The 12,215-nt window shown below is 47.1% G+C and overlaps 1 protein-coding gene across 2 annotated transcripts; it reads right to left on the minus strand.

The window, feature by feature from the left end:
* Positions 1 to 793: 793 nt before the first annotated feature.
* POP7 (POP7 homolog, ribonuclease P/MRP subunit) lies at positions 794 to 1,948 on the minus strand. 2 transcript variants are annotated; one of them, XM_045875662.3, is made up of 2 exons: positions 1,790 to 1,948; positions 794 to 1,481 (listed from the first exon to the last, which is right to left on the minus strand). In XM_045875662.3, exon 2 carries the CDS (start codon positions 1,469 to 1,471, stop codon positions 1,049 to 1,051), a length of 423 nt encoding a protein of 140 aa, XP_045731618.1. In that variant the 5' UTR covers positions 1,472 to 1,481; positions 1,790 to 1,948; the 3' UTR covers positions 794 to 1,048. The 2 variants fall into 2 exon arrangements, with proteins under 2 accessions (XP_045731618.1, XP_045731619.1); XM_045875663.3 differs by lacking the exon at positions 1,790 to 1,948 and adding an exon at positions 1,628 to 1,693.
* Positions 1,949 to 12,215: the final 10,267 nt, after the last annotated feature.

Below are 12,215 nucleotides of genomic sequence, written 5' to 3' on the forward strand. Positions count from 1 at the left end.
AAAACACAATTTATATTGTAACTAGCAAATGTGTAGTACACACAGATCTGTAACTGAAAAGCACCAACATTACCATTTCAGGTCCATTTCTGTAAGATTTTTAAAAGGCTCAGACCCAGTAAATTGATTTCGAGACCCACAAATGGATCACCACCCACTTTGATAAACATTGCTTTAGATGACTCTAGCTTGATAAACATGAGAAATCAGATCCCCTTACAAATATCTGAACAAAAAACTTATTATCTGTGTGCCTGGTAATTCAGGCAGGAGGCTCTCCCTTCCCACTAGAGCAGCCCACCCAGGAGGGTCTAAAGGGCTCTGGACCACAGTTGCTCGGAACCACTTGGGCCCAGCAGGACTGGGAATCAAATGAAGCAGTGTGTTAGTCCCTATCACAGAGCCTGACACAAAGGAGGTCCCAGTCTTTGCTCCCTTCGTCTTTAAATGCTCACCTTCCTCGTCCTGGGAACAGCCACCAAGAAGCCCGATGCTTCCTGAGTTACAACCATCCCAGCTGCGCTTTCAGCAGGCAAGAGTGTATACCTTATCCACTCGGCCTGCCTCTGAGAGTACAAAAAAATTTAAAGCAAACACTGGGATTCTCAGGCTTTTGCTTGTACTAAAGTTTGTTTTGTTACACTGTCCGTAGTACTATCTATGCTCTCTGCAAAGGCAAGAAACACCTGGGGTTCCCTCCTGTATGTAAATACTTGTAAAGGTTCCTACTTTCCCTTTCCCCGTACATACAGAATTTACACAGGGGAGAGACAGTGGCGGTGGGGCGGCTGCATACTAACACAACTTGGTAGTTTTTATTGTCTAGGACAATGGTTACAGATCACAAAGACTCGGGAAGACCCACTGCTTGGGCCCAACAAGAGACAATACTCTCCCTCGCAGTTCAGAGTCCTCTGGGCTATAAGGGGACAGGCTTTTTCTTACGTGGCTCTGGTAGGAGGTCCATGACTGTACTCAGTACAAGATGAGCCATATCTGAGCCTACTTATGTGGGGGTGGGTGGATAAGGTGGCCATCCTCATTTCCATTACTTGGGTGCAACCCTGAAGACCCGGATGTGGATGGCCGAGTTGTTGCGGATGCGGGTCAGCGGCTCTCGTGTGTCAGTCTCTGGTTCCAGCTCATCGACAAGCTCCACGGTGGAGGTATTGGCAGCCACCTGCAAGGACCCGAAGCTGCCCGCCTGAAGCTGTAGGGCAATGTTGATGGCACGGTTGATGGCCAGGCCCAAGCCGTGAATGTAGATCTCACTGCATGAATTCTGACCCCGAGCCCCTCCGTCCAGAAGCTTTTGGCAGCGGGCCAACTGGGCCTTAAAGTCAGTCTTCATGTTGACATAAATGTCATTGGGCCTCCGGGGCAGGCGGTGGGGAAGCCGCTTCCGAAGGGTATACTCCACCGGGTCCAGTTCAGCCTCGACGGCCCCGCGGGGCTCTCGGTTTTCCGCCATGCTGTGTGCTCTGACGCGGGGAAGAGAGGAGATCAAAGAGAGATGACAAGAGACTTCGCTGCCTTTCCCCCCGCGTTTCCAGCCCGAACGGTGCAGACAGGAGGGGACGCAATCAACTGCCCTCTTGCCTTCCAGCCCCAGTCCCCTCCCACTCACCTCAAGCTCCCTCACCCCCAGTTCCTATTCATTGAGGGCATCGCCCCCAACCTCAGGCCCCTCCACCCGCCCCCTTCCCCCGCGCCTACACCCTCCAGTCCCCAGTCCTCTCCCCGAGCACGCGGCCCGATCCGGGCCAAGCCACTCAAGTGCTGCGCCCACCCTCTCGGACGGAGCGTACGGCGCCGGACACGCAGGACCCAGGAAGAGAAGAAAGGCTGCGCGCTGGAGGATCGCGAGACTGCGGCCGCCCTTACGGCTCCGGGCTCCTGCGAGGGCTGCGCAGTGCGCACGCGCGCCCGTCCCCCGCGATCCACGAATCGCCTTCCCGGCCTCCGTTCTCCCCGCCCCTCTGGGCGTTCGCGCGACCGTGCGGTGTGTCTAGGTAACGCGAGAGCGCTGGGAGACCGGCTCCACCATGTGTACGCCACGCAGGCGGGGTGCGGAGGCAGGAGGCGTGTACTAAGTCAAAGCCCGGGAGGGTAAGCTTTCCTAGGCCGGTCCAAGTTCTTGGCCCACGGAGGGGTCCTGAAGGGGAGAAAGGGAGAGAGGAGACTTTTCTAGAAGCGTGGAGGATTTGAGGTAGGGGCTTACAAAGACAGCCGGGAGGGTTCAAGAAGGTGAAGGGACCTAAAGGCAAGTCTGGACTCCCGCGTCCATTGCAGTACCTCTGGTTAGAGGAGGCGTGGCAGAGTTGGCAGAGCCGATCTCCCGCCCAAGGTCCCTGCTGCCCAGAGACCGAGGGGGGGATTGAGGGGTGAGGCCGGGCGCTCGGCAGACGCCGCCGCCTCTGGTCTCCCCTGTAGGACACGGGGACCCGTCCTTCTCCCCTATCTCTCGCAAGGGCTGACCTCCCCCCCAAGTCAGCCCTTGGGGCCCCAAGCTATGAGCCGTAGGCCCTACTTTCACGGCTCCCCCCAGAGCACGCTGACCCACCCACACCCCTCAACCTGTCCCCCCCCCAGCTAGCTCATCGGCCTCTGCCCACCCCGGCAGGGACGTGCGCCCCCTGGCGGTCAGGGCGGGACGGCGCCTGGTGGTTCGTGGCTCCCAAGGGCCAGTAGGGAGGAGTTTCCTCTGGCCAGACTGGTATAGCTTCTGGAGAGTTCCCTTCAAAAATGAGTTAGATCTGGGGCGCCTGGGTGGCTCAGTCGTTAAGCGTCTGCCTTCGGCTCAGGTCATGATCCCAGGGTCCTGGGATCGAGTCCCATATCGGGCTCCCTGCTCCGCGGTTAGCCTGCTTCTCCCTCTCCTACTCCCCCTGCTTGTGTTCCTGCTCTCACTATGTCTCTCTCTGTCAAATAAATAAATAAAATCTTAAAAAAAAAAAAAAAAATGAGTTAGACCTGCACTGGGGACCTAGAACTATTCCCTGCTTGAGTTGCCCCAACACTCAAATGGGGATGATAATTCCTGTTTTGCAACTGTGAAACCCAGTATAACCTTGTGAACTGTAAGCCTACACATGGGAGTTGGCATTTTTATGGCCCCATTTGACTGGAGGTTGGAAGGGGGTCAGGTTCCTGAGAACTTTGCTCCCAGCACCATTTAAATCCTGTACTCCTTTTAGCTTCAGATTCTTTCATTAATCACAAGTTTGGGGGTTTATGTGGAGGTGAGGAGGAAAGGCTGGCCACAACCCTATTCTGCCTGAGAAGTGACATTTGAGCTGAGTTGTTTTAAGATTTTATTTATTTATTTGATATAGAGAGAGCACGCACAAGCAGGGGGAACTGCAGGGAGAGGGAGAAGCAGGCTCCCCGCAGAGCAGGGAGCTGGATGCAGGGTTCGATCCCAGGACTCTGAGATCATGACATGAGCTGAAAGCAGACGCTTAACAGACTGAGCCACCCAGGTGCCCCTGAGCTGAGTTTTGATGGATAAACAGGAGTTCTTCAGGGAACCAACGAGTATTCTGGAAACACTGAAGGGTATTTTTAAAACAACGGAAGTCTAATCTAAGCTTCCACCTCAAGGAACTAGAAAATGAAGAGCCAAATAAACCCAAAGGGAAGAGAAGTGAGGAAATAATAAAGAACGAAACCCAATAAAACTGAACACGAAAACAATAGAGAAACAATATAAAAAGTGGTTCTTTGCAAAGATCAATAAAGTTGATAAGCATCTAGCAAGACTGACAAAAAAACAAGAACAAGGGAAGGAAAACTGGAGGTGCCTGGCTGGCTCAGTCAGTAGAGCATGCAACTCTTGATAGGGGGTTATTAGTTTGAGCCCCATGTTGGGTGTAGAGATTACTTAAAAAAAAAAAAAAAAAAAGCTTAAAAAGAAGGAAGACTCAAATTATGATTACCAGAAACGAAAGCAGGGATAGCACTAAAGATCCTCATATGCAAAAGATACTTAGAGAATATTACAGGCATGCCTTAGAGATATTGTGGGTTGGGTTCCAAACCACTGCAATAAAGTGAATATCACAATAAAATGAGTCAAATTTTTTTTTGGTTTCCCAGTACATACAAAATTTATGTTTACAGGGGCGCCTGGGTGGCTCAGTTGGTTAAGCGACTGCCTTCGGCTCAGGTCATGATCCTGGAGTCCCGGGATCGAGTCCCGCATCGGGCTCCCTGCTCGGCAGGGAGTCTGCTTCTCCCTCTGACCCTCCCCCCTCTCATGTGCTCTCTGTCTCAAATAAATAAATAAAATCTTAAAAAAAAAAAATTTATGTTTACATCACACTGTAGTCTATTAAGTTTGCAATGGCATTATGTCTAAAGAAAAGTATATATCTTAATTTAAAAATACTTTATTGCTGAAAAATGCTAATCATCTGAGCTTTCAGTGAGTTGTAATTACTGATTACAGATCACCATAACAAATATAAGAAGTTTGAAATATCAAGAGAATTACCAAAATGACACACAGACACAGAAGTAGGCAAATGCAGGGCGCTTGGGTGGCTCAGTCAGTTAAGCATCTGCCTTCAGCTCAGGTCATAATCTCAGCGTCCTGGGATCATCCTTGTGGAGCTTCCCTGCTCAGGGGGGAGCCTGCTTCTCCCCTCTCGCCCTGCTTGTGCAGGCACACTCCCTCTCTCAAATACCAATTTTTTTTAAATAGACTTTATTCTTTTTTTTAAAGATTTTATTCATTCATTTGACAGAGAACACAAGCATGGAGAGCATCAGGCAGTGGGAGAAGGAGAAGCAGGTTCCTTAGCAGGGAGCCTGATGCTTGATTCCAGGACCCTGGGATCATGACCTGAACTGAAGGCAGGTGCTCAACCACTGAGCCACCCAGGTGTCCCAATAAATTAAAAAAAAAATTTTTTTTTAAAGAAGTAAACAGATGTTGTTGGAAAAAGTGGTGCTGACAGGATTGCCACAAACGTTCAATTTGTAAAAATTGCAGTACCTACAAAGTACAATAAAATAAGTTATGCCTGTACAAACAACTCTATATATACAAATTCAGCAACTTAAATGGACCAATTTCCTAAACAACCACAACCTACCGAACTTACCTGAGATGAAACAGATCATCTGAATAGTCCTGTAATTATTCAAGTAATTACATTCATAGTTAAAAAAAAAAAAAAAAACCTTTTAAAAAAGAAATATCTAGGTCCACATTTCAGTGGTGAACTCTACCAAAAAAAAAAAAAAAAAAAAAAACCACACAAATTCTACACAATCTCTTCTCTATAGAAGAGGAAGGAACATTTCCTAACTAATTTTATGAGACCAAAACCAGACAAAGATTATACAAATGAAAACTACAGACCAAAATTTCTCATGAACAAAGATGTAAAAATTCTCAACAAAATTCTAGCAAACTGCATCCAGCAGTATATAAAAAGAATTATAAATCATGACCAAGTAGAGTTTACTCCAAAGTTGCCAGACTGGTTCAATATAAGAAAACCAATTGCTCTCATTTACCATATTAATAGGCTAAACATAAAATGTATATGATCATACCAATCAATACAGAAAGAAACATTTAACATAATTTAGTATTCATTTATGAAAAAAAACTCTCAGCAAAGAATAGAAGGAACTTCCTCAACCTGTTAAAGAACATCTACAGAGGGGCGCCTGGGTGGCTCAGTCAGTTAAGTGTCTGCCTTTGGCTTAGGTCATGATCTCAGGGACCTGGGATCGAAACCAGAGCCCTATGAGCCCAAAGCCCCATAAGCCAAGAGCTCCAGGAGTCCCACTGCAGGCTCCCTGCTCAGCGGGGAGCCTGCTTCTCCCTTTCCCTCTGCTGCTCTCACTGATCGTGCTCTCTCTCTCTGTCAAATAAATAAAATCTTTAAAAAAAAATCTACAGAAACCCTACAGTTACAATCATATTTAATGGTGTAAGACTAGACAGTTTTCTCTTAAAATCAGGAACTCTCTCTCGTGGTTAAAGTCCCAGCCAGTTCAAAAAGGCAAGGAAAGGATACAGTGCAATAAGGCAAAGAAAAGATTGGAAAGGAAGATATAAAACTCTCTATTTGCAGACGGCATGACTGTATACATAAAAAGTCCCAACGACGGGCGCCTGGGTGGCTCAGTTGGTTGAGCGACTGCCTTCGGCTCAGGTCATGATCCTGGAGTCCCTGGATCGAGTCCCGCATCGGGGTCCCTGCTTGGCGAGGAGCCTGCTTCTCCCTCTAACCCTCCCCCCTCTCATGTACTCTCTCTCTCTCATTCTCTCATTCTCGCTCTCTCAAATAAATAAATCTTAAAAAAAAAAAAGTCCCAAGGAATCTACAAAGAACTTGTATAATTAATAAATGGGTTTAGCAAGTTTAACAGGATATAAGATTAACATACAAAAATCAACTGTATTTATATATACTGTCAATAAATAATTGGACACCAAAATTTAAAATACAATACTATTTACAATGGGGGGGATATATAGGGGGTGAGGAGGGAAGTAGAAGGAGGGAGAAATATTTAGGTGTAAGTCTGACAAAACATGTACAGAATCTGTATGCTAAAAACTACAAAACCCTGATGAAGAACTCAAAGAAGATCTAAATTAATGGAGAGATGTCCATATGTCCATGTATTGGAAGACTGAACATAGTAAAGATACCAGTTCTCTCCAAACTGAACTCTAGATTTAAGGCAATTCCTATGAAAATCCCAGCAAGAATCTTTGTAGTTACAGACAGCTTTATTATAAAGTTAACATGGAAGGGCAAGGGAAGTTAAAGCAATTTTGAAAAAGTTGGAATCACGCTGATTTTAAGACTTACTACTACATAAATACAATATCAAGACAGTGTGGTATCTGCCAAGGGATAGACACACAAATCGATAAATTGGAATAGAGAACCCAGAAATAGATTCACACAAACATAGCCAAAGGTGCAAAAGCAGTTGAAAGGGGAAAGAATAAGTCTTTTCAGCAAGTGGTGCTGAAACAATTTGATAAAAAGGCAAAGAATTGAACCTTAGCCCTACGCAAAAAAATTAACACAAAATGGATCATAGGTCTAAATAAAAATGTAAAATTATGAAACTCTTAGAAGAAAATATAGGAAAAAATCTTCATGAACATAGGGTCAGGTGAAGAGTTCTTTTTTTTTTTTTTTAAAGATTTTATTTATTTATTTGAGACGGAGAGAATGAGAGAGAGAGAGCACATGAGAGGGGGGAGGGTCAGAGGGAGAAGCAGACTCCCCGCCGAGCAGGGAGTCTGATGCGGGACTCGATCCAGGGACTCCAGGATCATGACCTGAGCCGAAAGCAGTCGCTTAACCAACTGAGCCACCCAGGCACCCCAGGTGAAGAGTTCTTAAGACACAACAGGAAAAGCACAATCTATTAAAGAAGAAAATTGATATTTCATCAATTATATCTCATAATGTGGCAAAAAGGGGAAAAATCAAAAACTTTCACTCTGTGAAAGACCATATTCAGAGAATGAAGAGAAGCCATAGACTGGGAGAAAATATTTGCAAATTACTTATCAGACAAAGGACTTGTATCCCGAAAAGAACTCTCTAAACTCAAGAGTTAGAGGGGCATCTGGGGGGCTCAGACGTTTAAGCGTCTGCCTTCAGCTCTGGTCCTGATCCCAGGGTCCTGGGATCGAGCCCCGCATCGGGCTCCCTGCTCAGCAGGGAACCTGCTTCTCCCTCTCCCTCTGCCTGCTTCTTCCCCTGCTTGTACACACTCTCTGTCAAAAATAAAAAATATGTTTTTTAATTTTTTTAAAGATTTTATTTATTTGACAGAGCCACAGCGAGAGAGGGAACACAAGCAGGGGGAGTGGGAGAGGGAAAAGCAGGCTTCCTGCGGAGCAGGGAGCCCCATGCGGGGCTCGATCCCACCACCCTGGGATCACGACCTGAGCCGAAGGCAGACACTTAATGACTGAGCCACCCAGGCACCCCAATAAAAAATCTTTTAAAAAAAATAAAAAATAAACTCAAGAGTTAAAAAACAAACAACCCAATTAGAAAATGGGCAAAAGTCTTGAACAAACACTTTGGCAAAGAGGGTATAAGGACGGCAAGGAAGCACATAAGATAGTCAACATTGTTAGCTGCTAAGGAAACGCAAATTAAAACCATGACAAGGTACCACCACATGCCTAGTAGAATGTCTACAAGGAAGAGTCTTGACCATACCAAGTATTGAAGAGAATGCACGGAGACCGAATGTCTCACATACTGCCAGTGGGAACGTTAAATGGTCCAGGCACTCTGGAAAATAGTTTGGCAGTTTCTTCTAAAATTAACCGGCATACATACACTCAGCATACGACCCAGCAAGAGCACTCAAAGGCATTTAAAAACCTGTTCATGAATGTCTATAGCAGTTTTGTTTGTACTAGCCCTGAACTGGAAACACCACAGGTGTCTTTCAGTGGGGGAATGGTTAAACAAAATGGCACATCCATACCATGGAAAAGTCCTCAGCAGTAAAAGGTGGATCCAGAAGACTTGATAGGCTGTTGGAAAACTAGCTACATCACAGAATACCGTGCTGAGCAACTCGTGGAAGGCAAACAAGATGAGCAAAATAGTGCGCCCAGTGCTAAATGGAGAGCATGTACGGGATTCAGTGGAGCCCCAAGGAGGAATAGTCAATATGACCTTGGGGAGATCTAAGGTTTTCCAAAAGAAGCAGTGGCTAAGATGAGATAGGAATGTCTAGCAGTGGCTCATAGTCTGTGCAGTCCCTCCTGTTACGGTGGAGAGGTCTGGAAGGACTGAGTCCTGTGAGTTAAGGAAGAAAGAAGGAATCGGCAAAGGACTCAGAAAGAGCAGCTGGTGAGGTAGGAGGGAACCCAGGGAGTATGGTGTCCTGGAAACTAGGTGAAGAAAGCATTTCCTGGAGGAGGGAGTGACCAGCTGTGACATATGCCGCTGACAGGCCACATAAGGTAATGGACCAGTGGATTCAGCAATGTATAGGTCATTGATGACTTGACAAGCTGTTACATTTGATAGACTGAAAAACTTAGCTCATGGCAGAAAGTAATTCTGAATGGAATAAATTCATTTTGAGACCCATTTTGTCTGATAATTAACAATAAACATAGTTTATGAACTATCACTCCAGGGGCATCTGTGTGACTCAGTTGGTTAAGCGTCTGCCTTTGGCTTGCTGGTCATGATCCCTGGGTCCTGGGTTTGAGCCCCGTGTGGGGCTCCCTACTCAGTGGGGAGTCTGCTTCTCCCTCTTCCTCTCCCTCTGCCCCTCTTCCTCTCCCTCTGCCCCTCTTCCCCTGCTCGTGTTCTCTGTCTCAAATAAATAAAATCTTTTTTTTTTTTTTTTTTTAAGGAGAGAGAGAGAGGGCATGAGCCAGGAGGAGAGGCAGAGGGAGAGGGAGAAGCAGACTCCTTGCTGAGCAGGGAGCCCAATGTGGGGCTCAGGTCCAGGAACCCTGTGATCATGACCTGAGCCGAAGGCAGATGCTTAACTGAGCCACCCAGGAGCCCCAATAAAATCAAATCTTTAAAAAAATTTTTTTAAAAAAGGAACTATCACTCCTTTACTCAGGATATGTGTCTTTTCATGAGATCTGAAGTATGTTTTCTAAACTTTGACATCCAGATAAATATAAAGGTTCATGATTTAGGTGGGTGAAGTCAGGCACTGCAATAAACTAAGTTGACATTAAGATGCCCCTTATCTTTTTGCATTTCGTTGAAGGCAAACACCAGAGAGGAACTGCCATTAGGAAAAAAAGGCAGAGCTTGGCTTTTTAGACTTGAGACCTCTCTTTCATCTCAACTAATCACCTCACCAAATCTTTCTTTAGTTCAAGAGTGTGCCAATTTACTTATTTATTTTAAGTGTTTATTTGAGGGAGAGAGAGAGAGAGCGAGAGAGCACAAACAGGGGGAGAGGCAGGCAGAGGGAGAGGAAGAAGCAGGCTCCCCGCCGAGCAGGGAGCTCCATGCAGGACTCCATCACAGGACCCTGGGATCATGACCTGAGCCGAAGGCAGATGCTCAACGACTGAGCCACCCAGGCGCCCCACAAAAATATTTTAGATCTAAGTGGTTTTTTTTGTAATTCTCTTTTTCATTCCGTATGGGAGACGCACAGTTCTGATTTCAATTTCCTTTCTCAAAGAGGGCGCTTAACAGATTCAATTCCACAGTATCTTCAGCAATAGGGGCAGCAGCATCTTTCCCAACTTGACAGTTGGGGGAGATTACTTGGCCAGGGTCACAAGCTGGAACACAAGGCACCCTCGGTGATCCCTCCAATCTTGTACCCTGGAGACCAGCGTGTGCTCCTTGCCAGACTACATCTAGTGGGTTCTACTCTCAGATCAAACACATTTTTATGGTGGCAGTCAAAGCCCTCAGCTGAAGTTCTGCTCCCCTTCTCATCCAACTAGCAATCCAGGTGCTCTTCTCCCATCAGCCTGGATTGCGGCTATTGTAAAGCTGACCCCCACTTTTCCTAAACCTACCCAAATGCCTTCCGTCCAGCTCAGCACAGGCCCCCACCATCCCCTACAGACAGCATTCCACAGAGCCCCCCCCCTTCCCCTATGCCATTTCTCCACCAAAATTTGCAATCTGGCATTTGCTAATTAACAATTAAAACATGCTAAGACCTTACTCATTCAGAGATTAGGCTGCTGGGAACTTGAATTGCTCAGGACACACTCTAGCAAAGTTAAAAAACAAACAAAAAGGAACAACAGATTTTCAGTAACAAAAAACTGTTGTACGTTTATGAACTTTAGGTGAAGAATTCTCACCCAAGCCTGGATTCTACTGATACATTTTTATACAGTGTTAACAATCTGAATATTGTCCACCCTGTTGGAACCAGAAGCCCCCGTCAGCTAACATTTGTGGAGTACTTGCCCTGTGCCAAGCACTATGTTAAATGCTTTACCATACATTCCAGAGACGGAAGAGATTATTTCCAAGGCCACAGGCAGTAATGAATAAAACCCGCATGGGAACCCTTGCTTTAAACAATTGCCATTTTCCAGCCTCCAAGCAAGCTGGGAGACTGGCAGCATTAGGACAGAAGTCCTGACTGCAGGAAAGTGAAAGGAACTGAAAGAACAGACCCTAAAACTACAAGTGCATAGAAGCCTGGGGAACACTCAGTGCAGGAACAAAGGGCCTTCTGGTAGCTCCTGAGGTCTGTGGCTCAAATATGGCACAACACAAGGGACTCAAGTTCTCAGTCTGACTTTACTTTTCCCTGTCCTGAGAAGGATTACATTGTGTTTGCCAACAGATGTTTTAGGAAGCTGGAAAGTGAAGTATACATTCTGGAATAACTATCCAAAAAAAAAGTGGAAATACACAGGAGGCAAAAAACCAAACTTTTCGTCCCCAAAAGTTCAGGGATTTGGAAGTCTTTCTTGAAAACCACTTTTTTTAAACAAAGGAGGTGTCAATCTACTTCTCAAATTTGCATAATAATTTCTCTTTTCACAGCCTTTCATATTCACCTTTTTTTTTTTTTCCCCACCTATTTTAATTCTTTCAGCACTCCGGGAAGGGAGAGGCGTGGGGATCGGGGTGGGGCGGAGAACAGCATTAACACCTGGCTGTGAAAGTGAAATGGAGGCCGAAAGCATCAGCTGCTTTCCCCCAGGGTCTAGAAGCTAGTCACTGGCGGAGCCAGATGGAACGGGTCTCACCAGTCAGCGCTGCCTCGGACAGTGTCCAAATCATAAGTTCCTCACTTATTTCACATACCCCAGGACGTCTGATGAACGCACCTCGGGATTATATGTTATCTCCTTCAACCCAGGCGGGCTTCCTGGAGGAAGCCGACTGGCGAGGCAAGCCCTGCGATGCCACCTGCGGCGGCCTCCGTCGCGACGGTCGCGCGTCACGTGCCGGGGAACAGCCGGGGAGCGCCCCGGGGGGGACCCCCGACACCCCCCCCGGCCCAATGCAGGCCCTGCATCACGTGACGAGCCAGGCCCCGGGTCACGTGCCAGGGGGGTCGGGGGCGGCAGGCGTCCGGGCTCCCCACTGAGGAGGCGGGGCGGGCGCGAGGCCGTGCGGGCGGCTGGGGGCCAGAGCCGTGGAGGGGGCCTGAGCGACCGCGGCGGCGACGGGGGGGGCGGCGGCGGCGGCGGCGGAGGGGGCGGCCCCGCGGCCCCGCGTCCGCGTCACGTGGTGCGAGGC

The sequence above is a fragment of the Mirounga angustirostris genome, unplaced genomic scaffold (genome assembly GCF_029215605.1).
Source record: "Mirounga angustirostris isolate CCGP_5_RB_7025 unplaced genomic scaffold, mMirAng1.0.hap1 SCAF_5, whole genome shotgun sequence".
Taxonomy (NCBI): Eukaryota; Metazoa; Chordata; class Mammalia; order Carnivora; family Phocidae; genus Mirounga; species Mirounga angustirostris.

What these genes read in the sequence shown, in the direction of transcription:
- POP7 (XM_045875662.3), bottom strand. Translation starts at nt 1,471, where the DNA reads ATGGCGGAAAACCGAGAGCCCCGCGGGGCCGTCGAGGCTGAACTGGAC.